This window comes from Rhinopithecus roxellana, chromosome 18, assembly GCF_007565055.1.
Source record: "Rhinopithecus roxellana isolate Shanxi Qingling chromosome 18, ASM756505v1, whole genome shotgun sequence".
In the NCBI taxonomy this organism is placed as follows: Eukaryota; Metazoa; Chordata; class Mammalia; order Primates; family Cercopithecidae; genus Rhinopithecus; species Rhinopithecus roxellana.
This window is the reverse complement of record NC_044566.1, coordinates 13,035,966-13,058,381: the sequence shown is the minus strand read 5'-3', so window position 1 is coordinate 13,058,381 and position 22,416 is coordinate 13,035,966. Positions and strand designations below refer to the sequence as shown.

At 45.6% G+C, this 22,416-nt stretch overlaps 1 protein-coding gene across 1 annotated transcript in view; it reads right to left on the bottom strand.

The window, feature by feature from the left end:
* The window catches only part of LOC104678218 (RP9 pre-mRNA splicing factor), a 29,870-nt gene extending 8,806 nt beyond the window's left edge, over positions 1–21,064 (bottom strand). Inside the window, 3 exon segments of the mRNA XM_030922215.1 lie at positions 3,943–4,072; positions 5,744–5,774; positions 20,738–21,064. Of these exon segments, the coding sequence (XP_030778075.1) occupies positions 3,943–4,072; positions 5,744–5,774; positions 20,738–20,888 (312 nt within the window). The 5' untranslated portion in view covers positions 20,889–21,064.
* Positions 21,065–22,416: the final 1,352 nt, after the last annotated feature.

Here is a 22,416-nt window from a genome sequence, read left to right as displayed (position 1 = left end):
ATAAAAATCAGGAAAAGGAGTAACCCAGACCAAAGATAAGCAGAATAAGGAAATAATAAATGATGCCATTGCTGGACCTCAAAAACATGCTAAATGAAAAGAGTCAGATCACTTATATATGTCCAGAAAAGCCAAATTCACTGAGAGAGTAGATTAATTGTTGCCTAGGGCTATCAATGGGTATGAACTGGAAATGGGTTGAGAGATCTTAAGGTGGGGGGTAGGGATGAAAATGTTCTAACACTTATTTATGATGATGGTTGCACACACTTGGTAGTTACTAAACGTCACTGCATTACACATTTATTTAAGGGTGATTTTGAGGGCATCCAAAATAAACCACAAAAAACTTTTTTTTTTTTTTTTGAGATGGAGTCTCGCTCTGTCGCCCAGGCTGGAGTGCAGTGGCCGGATCTCAGCTCACTGCAAGCTCCGCCTCCCGGGTTCACGCCATTTTCCTGCCTCAGCCTCCCGAGTAGCTGAAAACTTTTTTTAAGAAGCCATAAACACAGAAGGACTGGGAAACCATAAAAGAGTCACATACAAAAAAATGTGGGATGTTATAATGCAGATAGATGAATAAAAGAAAAGCAGATCCCAGAAAAGTGAAGTCTAAGGCAGCAGAGGGTAGAATCTGAGAACTGACTCAGTTTCTACTTGCAGAACCTCCAAAGCTCAGCAATTGGCAGCACTAGATACCTCTGGAGGTGAAGGGGCAGTTAAAATAAGGAGGATTGGTTAAATGTCCATAGGCAGTTCTCCTTGGTCTGGGCAGAAGTTTGTTTAGTATGTGGAAAACGTATAACAGAAGGTCTCTGGCCACGGAGACGTCAGGTGGATCTCAAGGAAGTTGTTGCAACAGACACAGAGGATCATACGAATGAATGGAAAACCAATGACAGATTTCCCAGACTCCCTCCATTCAGCTCCCAGAACACTCACAGCATGGCTTTCCCTTCCATGTGTGAACCTTCTCTGGGAAAATACAAGCCACCCAAAGAAGAAAAACCAATAGATAACTGAACTCAGATGTTCCCCAACCAATTACCTGGAAAATCACCCTGCAATGGGGGATCAACAAGCCCTACTCAGGCACTTAGGGCTACCAATCAACTTTTCATCTCTCACTAAAAAACAAGAATACTGTGGCAGCCACTCTCTAAAATGACCCTAATTAATAATTGCTGATCCCTAAAAAGAACACCCTTGTGTAGTCCCTGCTACCCTGAATAGGGCTAACTGCTGTAAGGATAGTACCTATCTGAAGAATACAACTGCAGACACAGAGGTGAGCAAAGAATTTTTAAAATTCGTAAAATTGAGACCTGCATTCCAGATTGAAAGGGCTCACCATTGTGAAATTTTAGAACACCAGGAATGAGAAGATGCTATAAACTTCCAGAGAAGAAAAATAAAAAACAAAGCAACAATAAAGGCCTTACGAAAAGATCAAAAATTGGAATTACTTTGGACTTCCCAATAGCTATTCTAGAAAATCAAGAAAATGAAGCAATGCCTTCAAAATCTAAAGGAAGCTAACTTTTAACTTAGAATTTGATATCCTGGCAAATTAAAAAACGTAAAATGAAAATTCCAGGGGCCGGACATGGTGGCTCATGCCTGTAATCCCAGCACTTTGGGAGGCTGAGGTGGGTGGATTGCTTGAGCCCAGGAGTTTGAGACCAGCCTGGGCAACATGGTGAAACCCCGTTTCTACAAAAAATACAAAAATTAGCTAGGTGTGGTGGCGCACACTGGTAGTCCCAGCTACTCGGGAGGCTGAGACAGGAGAATTGCTTTAACCCGGGAGGCGGAGGATGAAGGGAACCGAGATTGCACCATTGCACTCCAGCCTGGGTGACAACAGTGAAACTCCGTCTCAAAAAAAAAAAAAAAAAAAAAAATTAGGCGTGGTGGTGCATGCCTGTAGTACTAGCTACTTGGGAGGATGAGAAATGGGATGATCACTTGAGTCTAGGAGGTCGAGGCTGCAGTGAACCAAGATGGTACTACAGCACTCCAGGCTGGGCAACAGAGCAAGACTCTGTCTCAAAAAAAAAAAAAAAAAAAAAAAAAAATCTACCTCCTATAAACCCATTTGGAAGGAAATTGCCCTAGGATTCATTATACCATAAGAACAGAATATAGTAACAAAGAACATTCCAGATACAGGAAAATGGGTGATTCAACACAAGAGAGAAGCTAAAGGAACCTGCAGAATGATGGTGTCTTATTCAACTTGGGCTGACATAATAACAGTGCTGTGTGCCAGGTGGCCTAAACAACAGAAATTGATTCTCTCAGCTCTGGAGGGTTGGAATCTGAGTTCCACGTCCCAGCAAGGTACATCTGTGGTGAGAGCTTTCTTCCTAACTTGAGATGGCAGCCCTCTTACTTTTTCTTCACAAGGCACAAGGGGGTGGGGGTAGGACAGGACAGAGTGAGAGTGAGAGCGAGAATGCGTATATGAGCCTGGGCCTGCCTGAGACAGAGTGATCTCTAGTACTTCTTCTTTGAAAGGGCACCAATCATGTCATGAGGGCCCTAACCTCGTGATCTCATTTAACCTTAATTAATTCACAAGGCCCCATCTCCAAATGTCATCACATTAGAGATGAGGGCTTCATCATTCGAATTATGGGGAGAACCCAAACATTCAGTCCATCATATATTGGTCAAGGGAGATGCCTGGATGATAAGCATGGGAGTAGCCACCTTCAGTAAGATGAAATTGACAGAACATCTCAAGTATATGCATTGAAGGTCTTAAGGGTGAAGCTTGGAAAAATGTTGAGGTTGAATTAGAGATCAGTACATGAAAACAAAAACAATAATAATAATAACAAAAGCTGAAAAACGATAAATACAGGACACATTTTCAGCAGACACATTTCGCAAGATACAGCTCACCTCTGGTCATAATCATAGTAAATACCAAAGACTTATGTTACTAAGTTTATGATATAATAATTACTGGGAAAATGAGATATAGAAGGGTACACATGTGTGGTGAGAGCAGAAGATAGAACTACATACTCATCTTCCACTGGACAGAGGCAACAGAAAATGGCCAAACCTGAAAAATCATGGAGCAACAATGCAACTATGAGGTTAAGATGTGGAGATAAACATCAAAACAACCAACTTAAAAAGCTCAACTCTTTGGAAGAGTGATTTTTTTTTTTTCTTCAAGACGGAGTCTCACTCTGTCTCCAGGCTGGAGTGCAGTGGTGTGATCTCAATTCACTGCAACCTCTGACTCCCTGGTTCAAGCGATTCTCCTGCCTCAGCCTCCTGAGTAGCTGGGATTACAGTCACGTGCCACCATGCCCAGCTAATTTTTGTATTTTTGGTAGAGACGGGGTTTCATCATGTTGCCCAGGATGGTCTCGATCTCCTGACCTCATGATCCACCCGCCTCAGCCTCCCAAAGGAAGAGTGATTTCATACCCTCTCGAATGTGTTAACTGCTTTGGAGGGGCAGGGCATGTGCACAGAGATTTCTACCTGTGTAGACCCATCCTCCCATGGTAGCTTCTCTCAGTTACATGGACAAAGCACCACTGATAGAGAGCACCCAACAGAGGCAAGACCCAAAAAGACCCGTCCTCTAATGCATCCCTCACTCCCATGGCATTTCCACCACAGAAAGTCCTTTCTATTACAGGAATAATACCAAAGAGTTTACTCCCAAGGCAGTGACAGTCCTAAGTAAAGACTGCTGGATTTGGAATCAGGAACTCTACAGTCAAAGCTTTGCTCTGCGTCTTCCCTGGGACTACTTACTGACATGCACACATCTGTTTCCTCATCTAGAAGAGGGAGAACATGCGGTGGCTATAAGAGGGCTGTGGTGAGAACAAGTTAAACAAAAGAAGTAAACATGCTTTGTAAATTGCGGCGTGTAAGTTGCATGGATTAGGGAAACTCTCCCACACTCACACTGCATAACTCTGACTTCTTTCCCCAGTGGCATCCAAAGTCCTTTAGTTGGTGCATGAGCCAGAAATTCCCTGGTGTGTTCATTGCCTGGTACACCTGGTACGCAATCTTCTGGCTTAGCCTCATCTTCCTAAACAAAGGGAACAAGGTGTAAACAGCATGGCAAGAGAGCGCTGGGATTCTCTCCTGCTTCCCTTGGAGTCACCCTCACCTGGCTTTTTCCTGGGCTGTGGGTGCCAAGGTCATCTTAATTACCCCTCAAAACTAGAAAGAAAGACAGTTACACTAGATCAAAAAAACAGGAAACAAATGTACCAGAAGAACTATACCAAAAACAATGTAGCTGTTCTTAGAGAAGTTACTGGTGAAGCAGAAAAAATCTGTCCTTATACAGCAATGACTGGTGAGCTCCAAATTTTGATGTAAATTAGATTCTAAGGTTTTTTTTTTTTTTGAGACGGAGTCTCGCTCTGTCGCCCGGGCTGGAATGCAGTGGCCGGATCTCAGCTCACTGTAAGCTCCGCCTCCTGGGTTTACGCCATTCTCCTGCCTCAGCCTCCCAAGTAGCTGGGACTACAGGCGCCCGCCACCTCGCCCGGCTAGTTTTTTGTATTTTTTTATTTTAGTAGAGATGGGGTTTCACCATGTTAGCCAGGATGGTCTCGATCTCCTGACCTCGTGATCCACCCGTCTCGGCCTCCCAAAGTGCTGGGATTACAGGCTTGAGCCACCGCGCCCAGCCAATTCTAAGGTTTTTTTAAAAAAGGTTTCACTACCTCAAAATGTGGAATGAAGCAAGATATATGAATTAAAGTAAACCAGGCTTCCTGGAATAACAGGGCATGTTAGGCTAGAATAGCTTATTATATCCTGAAGGCCTCTGTCTTGTTTTACAGTCACAAGCATGCTGTAATTTTTTTCAAGTTTCCATGAATATTAAACTTCAATAGAAGGATGGTTTTTGGAGACAGAGTCTTGCTCTGTCATCCAGGCTGGAGTGTAGCAGTGCAATGTCGGCCCACTGCAACCTCCATCTCCCAGGTTCAAGAGATTCTTGTGCTTTAGACTCCTGAGTAGCTGGAATTACAGATGTGTACTACCACGTCCAGCTAATTTTTTTTTTTTTTTGTATTTTTAATAGAGACAGTGTTTTGCTATGTTGCCCAGGCTGATTTTGAACTCTTGACCTCAGGTGGTCCACCTGCCTCAGCCTCCCAAAGTGCTGGGATTATAGGCATGTGCCACTGTGCTTGGCAAAGAATCTTTCTTCATTGAGAGTTATGAAACAGCAAGTTTTCTTTGCTGTGGCCTGGCACTCTAAGTCTCCCCCGTGCGCACACACCCCGGTGCTGTGGCCAGGGAGCTCCAGGAAGGATACCTGCACTGGGGAGCTGGACTGGATGAGCTGTCGGGTCTCTTCGGAGTTTACTGCTCTCTGAGCTGCTGATACTCAAGAAACCAACACATGATGGACTGAGGGCCTGAGCCAAGCAAGGCTCAAGAAAAGAAGGCAGCTGAGCTTAAAGATGCTGCCTCCAGTCAGAGAGAAGGGGGCCATGGCCAAGGAACCCATGTGGGCCTGCATTAGTTCCTCAGGGAAGGGAAACATGGCTGATGAAATTTCCACAAAGGCAGAGGTTTGTGACAACACTAAAAATTATGACCCCTCAGTCATCTGCAGGAAAGAAACAGACTTTTCATAAAAGGGTACTTAAATGTCATGCAACCATTTTTCATAACAAGTTATTGAGTCTATAAGTATGTCTAGTGGAATAACCAAGAGTACAAACTTCACACTAACCTTGATAAGCCCAGGAGGAGGTTTTTCATAACTGGAAAACAAAAAACAAAACCATCAACCATTTTAATGGGAACATAACATACTTTTATGAACAAAAGGCAGCAGCCAGGTCAGAATAAAAAGGATATTCTTAGTGAAAATTCAAAACTACATTTACTATATTATATCTAAAACAGTTAACAAAATACGCTCAGCAATTGGCCGGGCGCGGTGGCTCAAGCCTGTAATCCCAGCACTTTGGGAGGCCGAGACGGGCGGATCATGAGGTCAGGAGATCGAGACCATCCTGGCTAACATGGTGAAACCCCGTCTCTACTAAAAAATACAAAAAACTAGCCGGGCGAGGTGGCGGGCGCCTGTAGTCCCAGCTACTCAGGAGGCTGAGGCAGGAGAATGGCATGAACCTGGGAGGCGGAGCTTGCAGTGAGCCGAGATAGCACCACTGCACTCCAGCCTGGGTGACAGAGCAAGACTCCGTCTCCAAAAAAAAAAAAAACAAAACAAAACAAAAAAAAAACGCTTAGCATTCTGGATCACATATAAATAAACTGATGAGATAACACATCCTGCAGAGATCCAGAAATTATGTTCATTGAAATAGCTAACATCTCTCAGCACAATTATCTTATTTGGAGGAGAAAGGAAAGCAAGAGGTTGCAGGGAGAGTATGAGGTGAGAAGACCATGGGTACTCTGGTTCCAAAACATCACTGTGTTTTTCTCAGGTTACTGACCTAGCATAACATCCACGTACTCAACAGTGAACAGGCTCCTGGGGGAAACGGGTGCAATCTGTTCCAGCACAGTGTGGGTGGCACAGTGGAGGATGCACAGAGCTACATGGACAGGCCTGTCCCAGAGGCGCCCTCACCCATGGGCCTGCAGCGCCAGCTCCAATTCCGCCCGCTCGCCCGCCTGCCTACCAGATTTACAGATCTTGAGGCCAGGACACAGCACCCCAAAAATGACTGCAGAGCACCAGAATATGCCACCCTAAAATATGCCTCGTTGGCATATTAATTATTTCAAGCTGATTACTTTGAAAAACTAGACAAGGAGTAGCCCTGAAAAGCTGCCATTTTGTAAGATAAATTTACATTGAATATATAAAGGAAATTTACATTAGTAATAAAGGAGTTTGTATCAGGAAAAGAGCTGCTCCTAGATAAATTTTATTACATGAAAGACTTTTATCTACATAAAAAGGCAAACTTTATTCACCATGTTTCCTCCCCCATCCTCCCATAATTTATCTCTACCCCTCCTCCAGAAGCCCCAATCCCCTGTTCCTTTCTGCAGCTGAGGATGCTATATAAGGTTCCTCTGGTGCTTCTTTGAGTCTCATATTTTTGTGAGACTCCCATGCATAGACATGTAATTAAGATTTTTTTTCCTCCTGTTAATCTGTCTTATGTTCATTTAATTGGTGGCCTAGACAAATAATTTAGAAGGGTGTAGGGAAGCCATTTTTCCTTCCCCCAGACAGACAGGTATTACCTGGGAAGAGGAGAACACTTCTCCTCCCTGTGCTAGGCTGCACCTGCCACCAGAGACTGGCCAGGCCTTCCTTATTTCCATCCAGGGACTGAACCTGAGGGAGACCCAGAATGCTGAGCACGCAAAGTCTGTATTTGGAACAGGCGGGGAGATGGGAAGGAAATTCTGCAGGCGAGGAATTTGTGTACTCAAAAAGCAACTCGGGCTCTTAGAGGGATTCGCACCTCCCCAACAAAAGTAAGACAAATATTTGTAGCTCAGATCTGTGCCTTAACCCTCTAAACCTACAAGGAAGGACTCATTTTAATACTTCAGAATGGTTGCAAAGTACAGGAACACTTAATGATTTAATGTTCTCTTCATCCTGACCCATCCTTATGAACTGATTTTAGAGACCCTTTTGGAACACAGTAAATATTGGAGGAGGGAGGGATTAGGGAGAACAGACTAAGGAAAAAGTGAAATGCTTTCCTTTCCATTCGCCTCCAAGGTGTCAGAGAAAAGGACTTTGCCAGAGTACAGAGGAGAAACGGCACAGGTCGCTACAGCAAGAAAGATTTCCCTTTGGCTTCATCTGTGGACACTGCCAAAGGACTCCTCTCACCCTCACAATCACTGATCCATGGACTAGGAGAACCTACTCCACAAAGATTACACAGTAAACAACTGGGTAGTAGCGGAATTAGCTTTTCAGGTATGATACAGTGCTTTTCCAAAGTAAATACTTAAAATATTTTCTAATGGAAAGCTGTGGTGTGTCATAAGAATAATGGTAAGATGATACAGTCCACCTGCAGCCATTCTTTAGAGGTGTTAATACTGTGCCTTGGCCACTCACGCCTGTCATCCCAACACTTTGGGAAGCTGAGGCAAGAGGATCACTTGAGGCTAGGAGTTTGCCATCAGCCTGGGCAACATAGCAAGACCCCATCTCTACAAAATAAAAAATTAAAGGACCGGGTGCAGTGGCTCACACCTGTAATCCCGGCACTTTGGGAGGCTGAGGCGGGTAGATCACGAGGTCAGGAGATCAAGACCACCCTGGCTAACATGGTGAAACACCGTCTCTACTGAAAATACAAAAAATTAGCTGGGCGTGGTGGCGGGCGCCTGTAGTCCCAGTTACTTGGGAGGCTGAGGCAGGAGAATGGTGTGAACGCGGGAGGCAGAGCTTGCAGTGAGCCAAGATCGCACCACTGCACTCCAGCCTGGGCGACAGAGCAAGACTCTGTTTCAAAAATAATAAATAAATAAATAAAAATGTAAAAATATTATGCCTTATGCACAGAGGCCTAAGAAAGTTTGGAAGGGAGGTGGTAAAGTCTATGAAAATATCCAATAATCCAACAAATAATTATTTTTGCCACAGGAGCTGAACAAACAACATATGGCCAAACTAAGTTCCAGATTCCTGAAAAATATGTAACTATTTTGCCCAGTTGGAAAAGAAATACAATAGAACTGCACATTCTGAATTCTATTATTATTTGCAATGGCATTTCCTAAATGGTCCATTTTACAACTGTTCCCACCAGTTTAAGGGGGGCTGATGCTTTTTTCCCTGGGGCTAAACAATTCATTAGTTTATGTAGCAGATTAAGATATTTCCAAAGTTTAAAACAATATTCAGCCAGGCATGGTGGCTCACACCTGTAATCCCAGCACTTTGGGAGGCTGAGGTGCATGGATCACTTGAGGTCAGGAGTTAAAGACCAGCCTGACCAACATGGTGAAACCCCATCTTTACTAAAAATACAAAAATTAGCTGGGTATGGTGGCACACACCTGTAGTCCCAGCTACCAGGGAGGCTTAGGCTGCAGAATCGCTTGAACCCGGGACATTGAGGTTGCAGTGAGCTGAGGTCACACCACTGCACTCCATCCTGGGCAACAGAGCAAGACTCCATCTCAAAAAACAAAAACAAAAACAAAAAAAATTAAGCAAATGAAAAAACCTCAGGCTCTTATTAACTACTTTAAAAATACAAAATAAATCATAGGCCACTACTATTTGATGCAAAAGTAATACTTATGCTAATATTAACTACTAATTCAGCAAAAATTATTATAATATGGCTACATAGGAAGGATGGAGACAAGGGTAGTAAAACAACTAAAATCTTACCTACTCTGTCCTCAGTTGAATAGTTGTAGGAGACCAGAATATGCTACCTCAAAGTACACCTTTTTGGCTAAGGATCATTTTGAAAAACAGTAGACACAGGGGAATCTCTGAAAAGACAGCAGAAGTCACCCTTTTGTAAGAGAAATGTTCATCAATAAAGGAAATCTCCATTTCAGGTGAGATCTTTTTTTTTTTTTTTTTTTTTTTTTTTTAAGATGGGGTCTCTCTCTGTCACCCAGGCTGGAGTGCAGTGGCTTGATCTCTGCTCATTGCAACCTCTGCCTCCCAGTTCAAGCGATTCTCCTGCCTCAGTCTCCTGAGTAGCTGGGATTACAGGTACATGCCACCACACCCGGATAATTTTTTTTGTTTTTAGTAGAGACAGGGTTTCAGCATGTTGCTCAGGCTGGTCTTGAACTCCTGACCTCATGATCTGCTCGCCACAGCCTCTCAAAGTGCTGGGATTACAGGCATGAGCCACCGCGCCTGGCCACAAGTGAGACCCTTTCTATACAAGAAAGAGAAAAATGTCTCTCAATCACAAGAGAATGCTAACAATGGAGAAAGCACAGACACAAACCTGCATAACAAACCTTGACTTTATTTATTATACTTTTCTTGGTCACTATCCCATAGCTCAGTTCCCCCATATCTTTCTTTCTTTGATTTAGCTGAACATGGTATTTAAGCCTGAATCCAAAACCACTTCTTTGAGATTTTCATTTCGCTGGGTATCTCCTATGTATATAGAACATATACATGGTAATAAACTTCTGCTTGTTTTTTTCCACCTGAACCTTCTGCCTGCCAGGTTCAAGCGATTCTCCCGCCTCAGCCTCTTGAGTAGCTGGGATTACAGGCATGTGCCACCAGGCCTGGGTAATTTTGTATTTTTAGTAGAGACAGGGTTTCTCCATGTTGGTCAGGCTGGTCTCAAACTCCTGACCTCAGGTGATCCACCTGCCTCAGTCTCCCAAAGTGCTGGGAGTACAGGCGTGAGCCACTGTGCCCGGCAATGTTATTATTATTATTATTATTAACCTTCTGTTACAGGGACCCTGGACCTTAGAAGAGTGGAAGGAAAAAAAAATTTCCCCTTAAATAAGTAATGTCCATTATGGAATCAAAAAAGGCAATATAAGGCTGGGCAGGGGGGGCTCATGCCTGTAATCCTAGCACTTTGGGAGGCCAAGGTGGGAGGAATCCTTAAGTCCAAAACCAGCATGGGCAACACAGCTAGACCCTCTTTCAAAAAACCAGGAAGGAAGGGAGGAAGGGAGGAAGGAAGGGAGGGAGGGAGGGAGGGAGGGAGGGAGAAAGGGAGGAAGGGAGAAAGGGAGGGAAGGAAGGAGGGAAGGAGGGAAAGAAAGAAAGGCAAGAAACATGATTTTAAAATAAACGTTACGGCCAGGCATGGTGGCTCATGCCTGTAATCCCAGCACTTTGGGAGGCTGAGGCGGGTGGATCACAAGGTCAGGAGATCAAGATCATCCTGGCTAACATGGTGAAAACCTGTCTCTACTAAAAATACAAAAAATTAGCCAGGCATGGTGGTGGGTGCCTATAGTCTCAGCTACTTAGGAGGCTGAGGCAGAAGAATAGCATGAACCTGGGAGGCGGAGCTTGCAGTGAGCTGAGATTGCACCACTGCACTCCAGCCTGGGTGACAGAGCGAGACTCTGTCTCAAAACAATAATAATAATTAATAATAATAATAATAATAATAAAATAAGCAGTTACTTTCCAGATGAAAAAATTAAGAGTTTCCTCACAGAAATCTTGATGGGGGAGAGGGGTGCAGAGAATATACAGGGTAACTGGGGTCTCAAACCACAATTTTTAAAAATTAGCCTTTCATTGTGAGCTCACTTGGGTCAAGAAAAAAAAATCCTTTGGTACTATTCTGTTGCGGGAAGTCAGGGACCCTGAACGGAGGGACTAGCTGAAGCCATGGCAGAAGAACATAAATTGTGAAGATTTCATGGACATTTATTAGTTTCCCAAATTAATACTTTTATAATTTCTTATGCCTGTCTTTATAGCAATCTCTGAACATAAATTATGAAGATTGCATGGACACTTATCACTTCCCCAATCAATACCCTTGTGATTTCCTATGCCTGTCTTTAATCTCTTAATCCCGTCATCTTCATAAGCTGAGGAGGATGTACGTCGCCTCAGGACCCTGTGATGATTGCATTAACTCCACAAATTAATTGTAGAGCATGTGGGCTTGAACAATATGAAATCTGGGCACCTTGGAAAAAGAACAGCAATGTTCAGAGAACAAGAGAGATGGCCTTGGACTCTGACTGCCGGCAAGCCAGGTGGAACAGAGCCATATTTCTCTTCTTTCAAAAGCAAATAGGAGAAATATCGCTGAATTCTTTTTCTCAGCAAGGAACATCCCTGAGAAAGAGAATGCACTCTTGAGGGGAGGTCTATGAATGGCCCCCTTGGAGGCAGCTGTCTTTTACTGTCGAAGCAGAAGGGATGAAATAAGGCCCCGGTCTCCTGTAGCGCTCCCAGGCTTATTAGGATGAGGAAATTCCCGCCTAATAAATTTTGGTCAGACAGGTTGTCTGCTCTCAAACCCTGTCTCCTGATAAGATATTGTCAATGACAATGCGTGCCTGAAACTTCATTAGCAATATAAATTTTGCCCCATCCTGTGTTCCTGTGATCTCACCCTGCCTCCATTTGCTTCTGATATTTTGTTACCTTGTGAAGCATGTGATCTCTGTGACCCACACCCTATTTGTACACTCCCTCCCCTTTTGAAAATCACTAATAAAAACTTGCTGGTTTTACGGCTCAGGGAGCATCACGGAACGTGCCGACATGTGATGTCTCCCTCGGACATCCAGCTTTAAAATTTCTCTCTTTTGTACCCTTTCCCTTTATTTCTCAAACCAGCCAAGACACTTAGGGAAATAGAAAAGAACCCACGTTAAATATCGGGGGTGGGGTCTCCCCCAATACTATTTGATTAAACAGTTTAAATTACATGAAGTATTACTTTGGAATGAATAACATTTGACTTAAAAGCAAACAAGTCTCTGAACTAGCCAAAGGAAACATACTGACAGTCCAGTCAGTTGTAAATCTCTGAAACTAGAAAATCCCAGTGCTCTGATAATCTTAGTTCATTTTATGCTGATATAACAGAATACCTGAGACTGGGCAATTTACAAGGAACGGAGATTTATTTCTTACAGTTCTGAAGGCTAGAAAGTCCAAGGTCAAGGGGCTACCATCTGGCAGGGGATTTCTTTGCTTCATCATTCCATAGCAGAAGGCAGAAGAGCAAGAGACAGCATGGGTGGTGGTGGAGGGCAAACTCATGTTTTTATCAGAAACCCACTCCAGCAATAATTAATCCACTCTTGAGATAACAGCACCTATCCATTTATAAGGGCAGAGCTGGCTGGGTGTGGGGGCTCACACCTGTAATCCCATGACTTTGGCAGGCTGAGGCGGGTGGCTCTCTAGGTCAAGAGATTGAGACCATCCTGGTCAACATGGTGAAACCCTATCTCTACTAAAAATACAAAAATTAGCTGGGCATGGTGGCGTATGCCTGTAGTCCCAGCTACTCAGGAGGCTGAGGCAGGAGAATCGCTTGAACCGGGGAGGTGGAAGTTGCAGTGAGCCAAGATCACGCCACTGCACTCCAGTCTGGCGACAGAGTGAGACTTCATCTCAAAAAACAAACAAACAAAAAAAAAGGGCAGAGCCCTCCTGACATAATCACATCTTAAAAGTCCTCTCAACACTGTTACATTGGGTATTAAATTTCAATAAATGAACTTTTTGAGACAAGAGTTTCACTTTGTTGCCCAGTCTGAAGTGCAGGCCTGATCACAGTTCATTGTTGCCTCAACCTCTCAGGCTCAAGTGATCCTTCTACCTCAGCCTACAGAGTAGCTGGGACTACAGGTGCACATTACCATACCCAGCTAATCTTTATTTTTATTGGAGAGATGAGGTCTTAATATGTTGGCCAGGCTGGTCTCAAACTCTTGGGCTCAAGCAATCCGCTCACCCCAGGACTCTCAAAATGCTGGGATTACAGGCATGAGCCACTATGCCCAGCTCTCCAATACATCAACTTCAAAGACACATTCAAACCATAGCAGAAGTAAACATCTGGTTTTGCTAGTTTGTAGGTCTATATTACTTAGCTGGTGAGGTTCCATCTTTTTTTTTTTTTTTTTGAGACGGAGTCTCGCTCTGTCGCCCAGGCTGGAGTGCAGTAGTGCTATCTCGGCTCACTGCAAGCTCCGCCTCCCGGGTTCACGCCATTCTCCTGCTTCAGTCTCCCGAGTAGCTGGGACTACAGACGCCTGCCACCTCGCCCGGCTATTTTTTTGTATTTTTTAGTAGAGACGGGTTTTTATTTTTTTTTTATTTTTTTATTTTTTTGAGACGGAGTCTCGCTCTGTCGCCCAGGCTGGAGTACAGTGGCCGGATCTCAGCTCACTGCAAGCTCCGCCTCCCGGGTTTACGCCATTCTCCTGCCTCAGCCTCCCGAGTAGCTGGGACTACAGGTGCCCGCCACCTCGCCCGGCTAGTTTTTTGTATTTTTTAGTAGAGACGGGGTTTCACCATGTTAGCCAGGATGGTCTCGATCTCCTGACCTCGTGATCCGCCCGTCTCGGCCTCCCAAAGTGCTGGGATTACAGGCTTGAGCCACCGCGCCCGGCCTAGAGACGGGGTTTCACCGTGTTAGCCAGGATGGTCTCGATCTGACCTCATGATCCGCCCGTCTCCGCCTCCCAAAGTGCTGGGATTACAGGCTTGAGCCACTGCGCCCGGCCTGGTTCCATCTTATTATTTGCAAAAGTAGGTTATAATCTCTCTGCTGTCTAGGAGCTACAAAATAAACACATGGTATTAACCACTGTGTGGCATCCTACAGCTAAATATACTGAGCGTCGGGGCAGGGCCAGACCCTGCCTGCAGTTAGGCTAGAGAAAGATCTTTAAACATCTGTCTTCCATGGGAGACCAAGAGCACCACCTGGTGACTTGAAAGGGCTGAAATGCCCAGTAATGTGGATGCCCACAACACAGGATCTCTATCCTGCAACCATTGCCCTGTTAAAGTGAAAAGTCATTCACCTCTTGGGCCACCAAAAAGTAGGCCAGACTCCACCAAAAAAAATGCATTTTGTATCCAATCTCCCAGAATTCTGATCATGAAGGATTTCAACTCGAGGACCTTTCCTTACATGACCCATATAGCATAGGTAACAAAAGGTGCCTGTGACAGAAACAAACGGTTGACTGAGTGAACATCACATTTATGTCAACCCAAAGAAAAAGCAGAAGGCAAAATTAATGTCAGTAGAAAGTTTATTTGAGCCAAATTTGAGGACTGCAAGCTGGGAGTATCAATTTAAGTTGTCCAGAATATACACTCCTGGGTGGCAGCCCTCAAACTTGGTCCAAATGAACTCTATACTTAAATTAATTTAGCTTCAGTTTTTTCCTTTGGGTCAAAATATCTGGCATAGTTGGCAGAATAGGTCCCTCCCTCCACCACTGCCCAGTGTTTCTCTCTGAAAGCGGCACTCGGCATGAACTCCTATCTCTGACTTTCCTAAGTTAGGGGATCAGGATGTTTAATTTGCTTTGGTGTGGGGCCAAAGTCTTGTTGCATTGTGACCTTTCATTATGGAAATTGTGCTTGTTTCACCCTGGACCAACCTCTCTTGGAGTCCCTTTTCCTAATTTATGAGCGTGAATACTTCCCTCTGAAGATTAAAGGCACTCAAAGGCACTCGCTCCCTGTGGCCCATTAGGGAACTCTAAATAATTAGAGACTTGGCGAGGTGCCAGGACTTTGTCCATAACATTCAGTGGCCTTACAGGGTTTCCTCTGTGAGAATATCTGTACCCTCTCACTCTGCCAGTGAGTACGCATAAAGGCTGGTCATCCTGCATTTGTGAGCCCTCTGTGACCCTCGGGGATTCAGAGTTTCTGAGGCATGTAAGAGAGGAGACCTGACTCAGTGGTGACACACTGAAGTGATATACTCACAAGCGGCACATTTAGGCCCAAAACACTGCCCAGAGTCATGAATGATTCAGGTCTCTAAATTATGGGTAACAAATCATCCAGGTCTGAGGACTCCCCAAGGAGGCAGCCTCCCTCGGAGACACCAGCTGGTTTTATGTGCAACACCTGCTTAGTTTCATCTTTGCACACATTGGCCCACATGACTCGAGAGGACCCCAATTATGATGGCCAATATTGGGGGTCTTTTGAAATGCCTAAAGTAATTCAATTTTCTGCACAATTGGGAAAAGCTGAGTTTAGAACCAGACAAATTAAATGGGAGATCTCCTTTCTGTTTGTCTTGGCTGAAATCTGATCATAAGAGACACAAAAAAATTTTTTTAAAGAGCTCTGTGGTTGGCCAGGCGCAGTGGCTCACGCCTGTAATCCCAGCACTTTAGAAGGCTGAAGCAGGTGGATCATGAGGTCAGGAGTTCAAGACCAGCCTGACCAACACGGTGAAATGCCATCTCTACTAAAAATACAAAAATTAGCTGGCCGTGGTGGCACACGCCTGTAATCCCAGCTATTCTGGAGTCTGAGGCAGGAGAATCACTTGAACCTGGGAGGCGGAGGTTGCAGTGAGCCGAAATCGTGCCACTGCGCTCCAGCCTGGGTGACAAAGTGAGACTCCGTCTCAAAAAAAAAAGCTCTCTGGTCACAGTCAGCTGCTTAATTAAAGGCTGATATTCAGGCTATAATTTTTTTTTTTTTTTTAACTAAAAAGGGCCTTTCTGTTTTTTCTCTTTTCGATCCTATTCCTGATATTTTTCAGTCAACTGAAACCCCCTTAAAAAAATGTTGGAGGCCACTGTTTGCTTCCTGCCTTGTTGGCATGATTTTGGTTGAGAAAAATGTAAAATTTCATTGGCCTTTTAGAAAGCTGAAAATCTCCCAAACTGGCCTAGTACTTAACTCTTCCATTTCCTTACACTTCTGCTCCTTCTCCCTTTTGCCATCTTTGGTAACACATAGGAGACTTCTGGCACTCCTGAGACCCCTTGAGGACATGGAAAAAGGGGCCATGCCCACTTTTTTTGGGGTCTTCAGTCTTTCTCATGGAATCTAAGAGTCATGAGTAGGCTTCTCTCAGGTCTATGGCTCAGCTCTATTTTGCACAGAGTTTCTGGATCTCTTTGGCTTTTGGAGTATGAGGTATTACTTTGCATTGTAGGGGAGAACTTGACATTTGCAAGTGCAATGGCTGGCAAGTCACTGGCAAAAGCTGCAGTTCTAGAAGTGGCTGACAGCTGTTGCAGTGAATGGTCATTACTGAAGGAGGCAACTTGTTTCTTTCCCCGTTTAGATTAAAAAGGTGTGCTCTGAACACCTGAAGACTCTTGTGGGAGGGGGGCTGATTGCAGAGTGGACTGAAGTCAGGTCATCCACCAGCCTCTGTGAAATGTCCTTGTATTGAGGAAAACTGTGGAAAGAATTCACACTGGTTCGGGGGTATTTCCCTCTTCTTGGACCTGGGATTCAATGTAAAAGTAGAATCCTTGATTTTTAAAGATCTGAATGTTCTGCCTTTCAGCTCTGCCTGCTTTTCACATATTTAAATATTAGGCCCTGAAAACTGCAACTACTTTCACTGCCCTATTCATTAAGAGGCTCCATCCTGAAATCAGTAATCTCATTAAGAAACAATCTATCTGGCTCATGTCTGTAATACCAGCACTTTCGGAGGCTGAGACAGGCAGATCACTTGAGGCTAGGAGTTTGAGACAAGCCTGGCCAGCATGGCAAAACGCTCTCTCTACTAAAAATACAAAAACCGGCTGGGCGCGGTGGCTGAAGCCTGTAATCCTAGCACTTTGGGAGGCCGAGACGGGCGCGGATCGCGAGGTCAGGAGATCGAGACCATCCTGGCTAACACGGTGAAACCCCTGTCTCTACTAAAAACTACAAAAAAACTAGCCGGGCGAGGTGGCGGTGCCTGTAGTCCCAGCTACCTGGGAGGCTGAGGCAGGAGAATGGCGTGAACCCAGGAGGCGGAGCTTGCAGTGAGCTGAGATCCGGCCACAGCACTCCAGCCTGGGTGACAGAGCGAGACTCCGTCTCAAAATAAATAAATAAATAAATAAAAATAAAAATACAAAAACTATCTGGGTGTGGTAGCAGGCGCCTGTAATCTCAGCTACTCAGGAGGCTGAGGCACAAGAAACTTTTTTTTTTTTTTTGAGACAGAGTATCGCTCTGTCTCCCAGGCTGGAGTGCAGTGACGCCATCTCGGCTCACTGTAAGCTCTGCCTCCCGGGTTCATGCTATTCTCCTGCCTCAGTCCAGAGTAGCTGGGACTACAGGTGCCAGCCACCATGCCCGGCTAATTTTTTGTATTTTTAGAGAGACGGGATTTCACCATGTTAGCCAGGATGGTCTTGATATCCTGACTTCGTGATCCGCCCACCTCGGCCTCCCAATGTGTTGGGATTACAGGCGTGAGCCACCGCGCCCGGCAGATAATCTCTTGAACCCGGGAGGCAGAAGTTGCAGTGAGCTGAGATAGCGCCACTGCACTCCAGCCTGGGCGAAAGAGGGAGACACTGCCTCCGGGGGGAAAAAAAAAAAAAAAAAAAAAAAAAAAAAGGACGAGGAAACAATCTATCAAACTAAATCAGTTGACAACACGCAACTTCCTGACATTTAGCTGGCTACTTTGAAACTCTTTCCAGAAACAAACAAAAACAAAAAGTCTTGCTCTGTCGCCCAGGCTGGAGTGCAGCGGCATCTCGAATCAATGCAACCCCTGCCTCTGGGTTCAAGGGATTCTTGTGCCTCAGCCTACTCAGTAGCTGGGATTACAGGTGTGCGCCACCAAGCCTGTCTAATTTTTATATTTTTAGTAGAGATAAGGTTTTGTCATGTTGGCCAGGCTGGTCTCGAGCTCCCGACCTCAAGTGATCTGCCCACCTCAGCCTCCCAAAGTGCTGGGATTAACGGCGTGAACCACAGGCGCCCGGCCTGAAGCTCTTTATAAAAGAAATCTATGGCCGGGCACGGTGGCTCAAGCCTGTAATCCCAGCACTTTGGGAGACCAACGTGGGTGGATCACCTGAGGTCAGGAGTTCGAGGTCAGCCTGGCCAACATGGTGAAACCCTATCTCTACTAAAAATACAAAAAAATTAGCTGGGTGTGGTGGCACACACCTGTAACCCCAGCTACTTGGGAGTCTGAGGCAGGAGAATCATTTGCACCTGGGAGGCAGAGGTTTCAGTGAGTCAAGATCGTGTCACTGTACTCCAGCCTGGGTAACGGAAAGACACCCTCTCAAAAAAAAAAAAAAAAAAAAAAGAACGAAAAAGAAAAAAAAAAAGAAATCTACATCTATTAAAAAAAAAGCTCCATTTGTAAGGGCATCTCCCTCGGTGGACCTAAACCACTAGAAAATTTCAGGATGGGGAAGACATTGGCTTAAAGTTTACATAACAAACGGTACGGTACCTCTGTTTAAAATACTTTTCCTGGTAATTTTATCTTAACCAGTTTTTAACCTATGCCTTTCTTTGTCTCAGCAAATAATTCTGTTTAGGTACAAGTTCTGTGTCTTTTAGATGTAAATTTCTTTATTTTGTTATTAGTTTTTTTTATTTGTTATTTTGTTTAATAGGCTTTTGAAAGTGCAAACTTAGGGTTGCCTAGTTACTAATTACTTAGGGTAGTGGAACAGATAATCAAGAGACCGATCGTCCAAAGTGGACGATCACTAAGTGGACGATCTTAGTGGATGATCACTTTAGACGATCATCTAAAGTGGGCATAGACTATTAGAAAACTGGCTAGTGAAGAATTTTATAAAAGATAAAAGATCTGCTGTTTGTATGTCTATGTTTATATGCGTTACAGCATGTCATATATCATTACCAAATATATGAAAAAGTTCAAATTAATTGGCACCAAAATATGCCACCCCGACATACTGATGACTCTGAGCTAAAAGAAACTTGAGAACCAGTCAACACAGGAAAACTTCACCTCGCCTGCCAACTGCTCCCCTTTTGTAAAGAGAAATTTACATCTTTAAAGGAAATTTCCATCAGTAAACGTATCTGTATCAGACATACAGCTGCCTGGAGACAGCTTTCATCACCTGAGAGCCTTAGAAAGCAACCTTTATTCATCATACATTTTGACCTTTCCATAATTTGTCTCCACCACGCCCCAAAAGGCCCACGCCCTTCTTTCAGTCTCCCATTTTGTGGCCCTCCAGTGCATGGGTATGTGAAAAGAGTTTTTCTCCCCGTCTCTACTAAAAAATACAAAAAACTAGCCGGGCGAGGTGGCGGGCGCCTGTCGTCCCAGCTACTCGGGAGGCTGAGGCAGGAGAATGGCGTAAACCCAGGAGGCGGAGCTTGCAGTGAGCCGAGATCCGGCCACTGCACTCCAGCCTGGGCGACAGAGCGAAACTCCGTCTCAAAAAAAAAAAAAAAAAAGAGTTTTTCTCCTGTTAATTGTCTTACGACAATTTAATCTGTGGCCCAGCTAAAGAACCTAGAAGGGTAGAGGGAAGCCATATTTCCCTCCTTTACATTTGAATCTTCTTGACACCACACTCTCCCGGGTCATCTGGACCCTCCTTGAACTGGAGCCAGGGGAGCGCAGGGCCTCCCAAGTCAGGGCCCCAATTCCGCGTGGTGCCGAGCGGAATTGGTGGTGGTGGCTCCCTGAATGCCCACCCAGGACCCCGGTTTAAAAAAAAAAAAAAAAAATCCCTCCAACCTGGAGAGAACAATTCCGCCTTTGTTCTACCTGGCATCGCCGTGGTCAGTCCCCGCCGCCCATTCTCTCTTCTTCCCGGCCTCGCCACACCAACACTGCAGGACCCGTGTCCTCCTCCCTTCTCCACAGCAGAGGATGAAAAGAACGGGGTTTCTCCACGTCACAGTGGCTCAGGGAACTCGGGTGGAGCGTGGGGGCAGCGTGCTGGGCTGAACTTGCCTGTTCGGTCCACAAATGCCCAGCGAGCGCCAACAACTCTTGGCTCCCCCAAAAGAGGCGACGCCCACACCAAAGCGGGGGCGAGGAGCGCAAGCCGCTGCCGCCTCCCCGGGCCGAGGCCCCAGCCCACCTGCGCCGCGGCCTCCAGGGCCCCTCCGTGGCCCGGCGGGCCTCGCTCCCCACCCAGTGAGGACTAGAAGTCCCGTCTCAGACACCAGGTTCCTCACAGGCCCGCACCCCTGCCTGCTCCTGGGGGCTTGAAAGACCCGGCCCAGCGCCCACCACGGCGCCCGGCGCCCCTGTTCCGAATTTGTCCCTAATTTTGAAGATGGGCGGCGCGGGGACTGCGGCTCGGACGGCGGCTAGAGACTCACAAGGACTCCAGGTGCTTGAGCTGCTGCAGATGCTGCGCGCCGTGCCACCGCCGCTTCTGCTCCCGGCCCGCTGCAGCTCCTGATCCGGCGGCTCCTGCGGCCGCCACGCGTCCCCCGCCCCCTCATCCTCGAGCCCCGGCTGGGACGACATCACGGCACCCGCGGCGCGGCTCTGGCTGCGGCCAAAAGGGCACTTCCTCCGCGCGGCGCCCCTTCCCGCCCCCGCCCCGCGACTCGCCCGGGAGGGGACCCTAAGTCCCGGCCTCGGCCGGCAAATCCCCGCTTCCCAGCGTCCGGCCCCAAGTCAGTGCGCAGAGCCCCAGAGCCCCAGAGCCCAGCCGCCAGCCCCCTGCTGCCGGTGGGCGGGGCGCGCCCCCTGGCGGCGTCTGGAGCCGAGGCGGGGCGGGGCCCTGGGTGCGAGCCTGGGGGAGCTTCCCCGAGCCTCAGGGTTCCCGCCCGGGCCACACCCACCTCCGTGACCCTTTGAGGTCTCCGACCGAGGCAAGGGGTCTTGTGCAAGTCATGTTTGGAGGTCCCCAGTGACCAGACACATGGGAACTGCTCATTACGTAGTAATAGGATTCAGCCATTTTTGGAAGAAAGCAATACTCTGCACGTAAATTCTCCAATTTTCAGGTCATATGATCCATGCTTAAAGCATAGTCAATGTATATTGTATTTAGCAAGGTATATGTTCTGGAGATGAAAATAAAAGCTACCATACACAGCACTTGTTATGTACCAGTCAATGAGCTAAACCCTTAATAAGAATGTCTTTAATCTTAAACTTAAGTGTTATTACCACCCTTACAGTGATCTACACATTCAGTGCAATCCCTGGCAAAATCCCACTGACTTTTTTGTTTTGCAGAAATAGAAAAGCCAACCCTAAAATTCATATGGAATCTAAAGGGACATCTTCCCTGGGCCTCTTACTTGTTTTGCAGCAAGTAGGTGCAAGTAGGTTAATGTGGTATATTAAATTTATTGATTTGTGTGTGTTAAACCATCCTTGCATTCCAGGAATAAATTCCATTTGGTCATAGTGCATTACCCTGTTAATAAGGTATTCAACTTGTTTCCCTACCATTTTGTTGAGAATTTTTGCATTAATGTTAATAAGTGATTTGGGGGTGTAGTTTTCTTATAATGTCTTTGTCTGGCTTCATATTAGGGTAATGCTAGCCTCAAAATGAGTTAGGAAATTTTCCCTTCTCTTTAATTTTTTTGGAAAAGGTTGAAAAGAATTGGTGTTCTTTAAATGTTTGGTAGAATTTGTCAGTGAAGCAATTATGTCCAGAGCTTTTCTTTGGTGGTAGATTTTATTTTTTATTTATCTTTAGAGACTTGCTAAAATGGATCACACCTGTAATCCCAGCACTTTGGGAGGCCGAGGCAGGCAGATCACCTGAGGTCAGGAGTTCGAGACCAGCCTGACCCATGTGGAGAAACTCCATCTCTACTACAAATGCAAAAAATTAGGTGGGTGTGGTGGCACATGCCTGTAATTCCCAGCCACTTGGGAGGCTGAGGTAGGAGAATCACTTGAACCTGGGAGACAGAGGTTGCGGTGAGCCATGATTGTGCCATCGCACTCCAGCCTTTGCAACAAGAGTGAAACTCCATCTAGAAAGAAAGAAAGAAAGAAAGAAAGAAAGAAAGAAAGAAAGAAAGAAAGA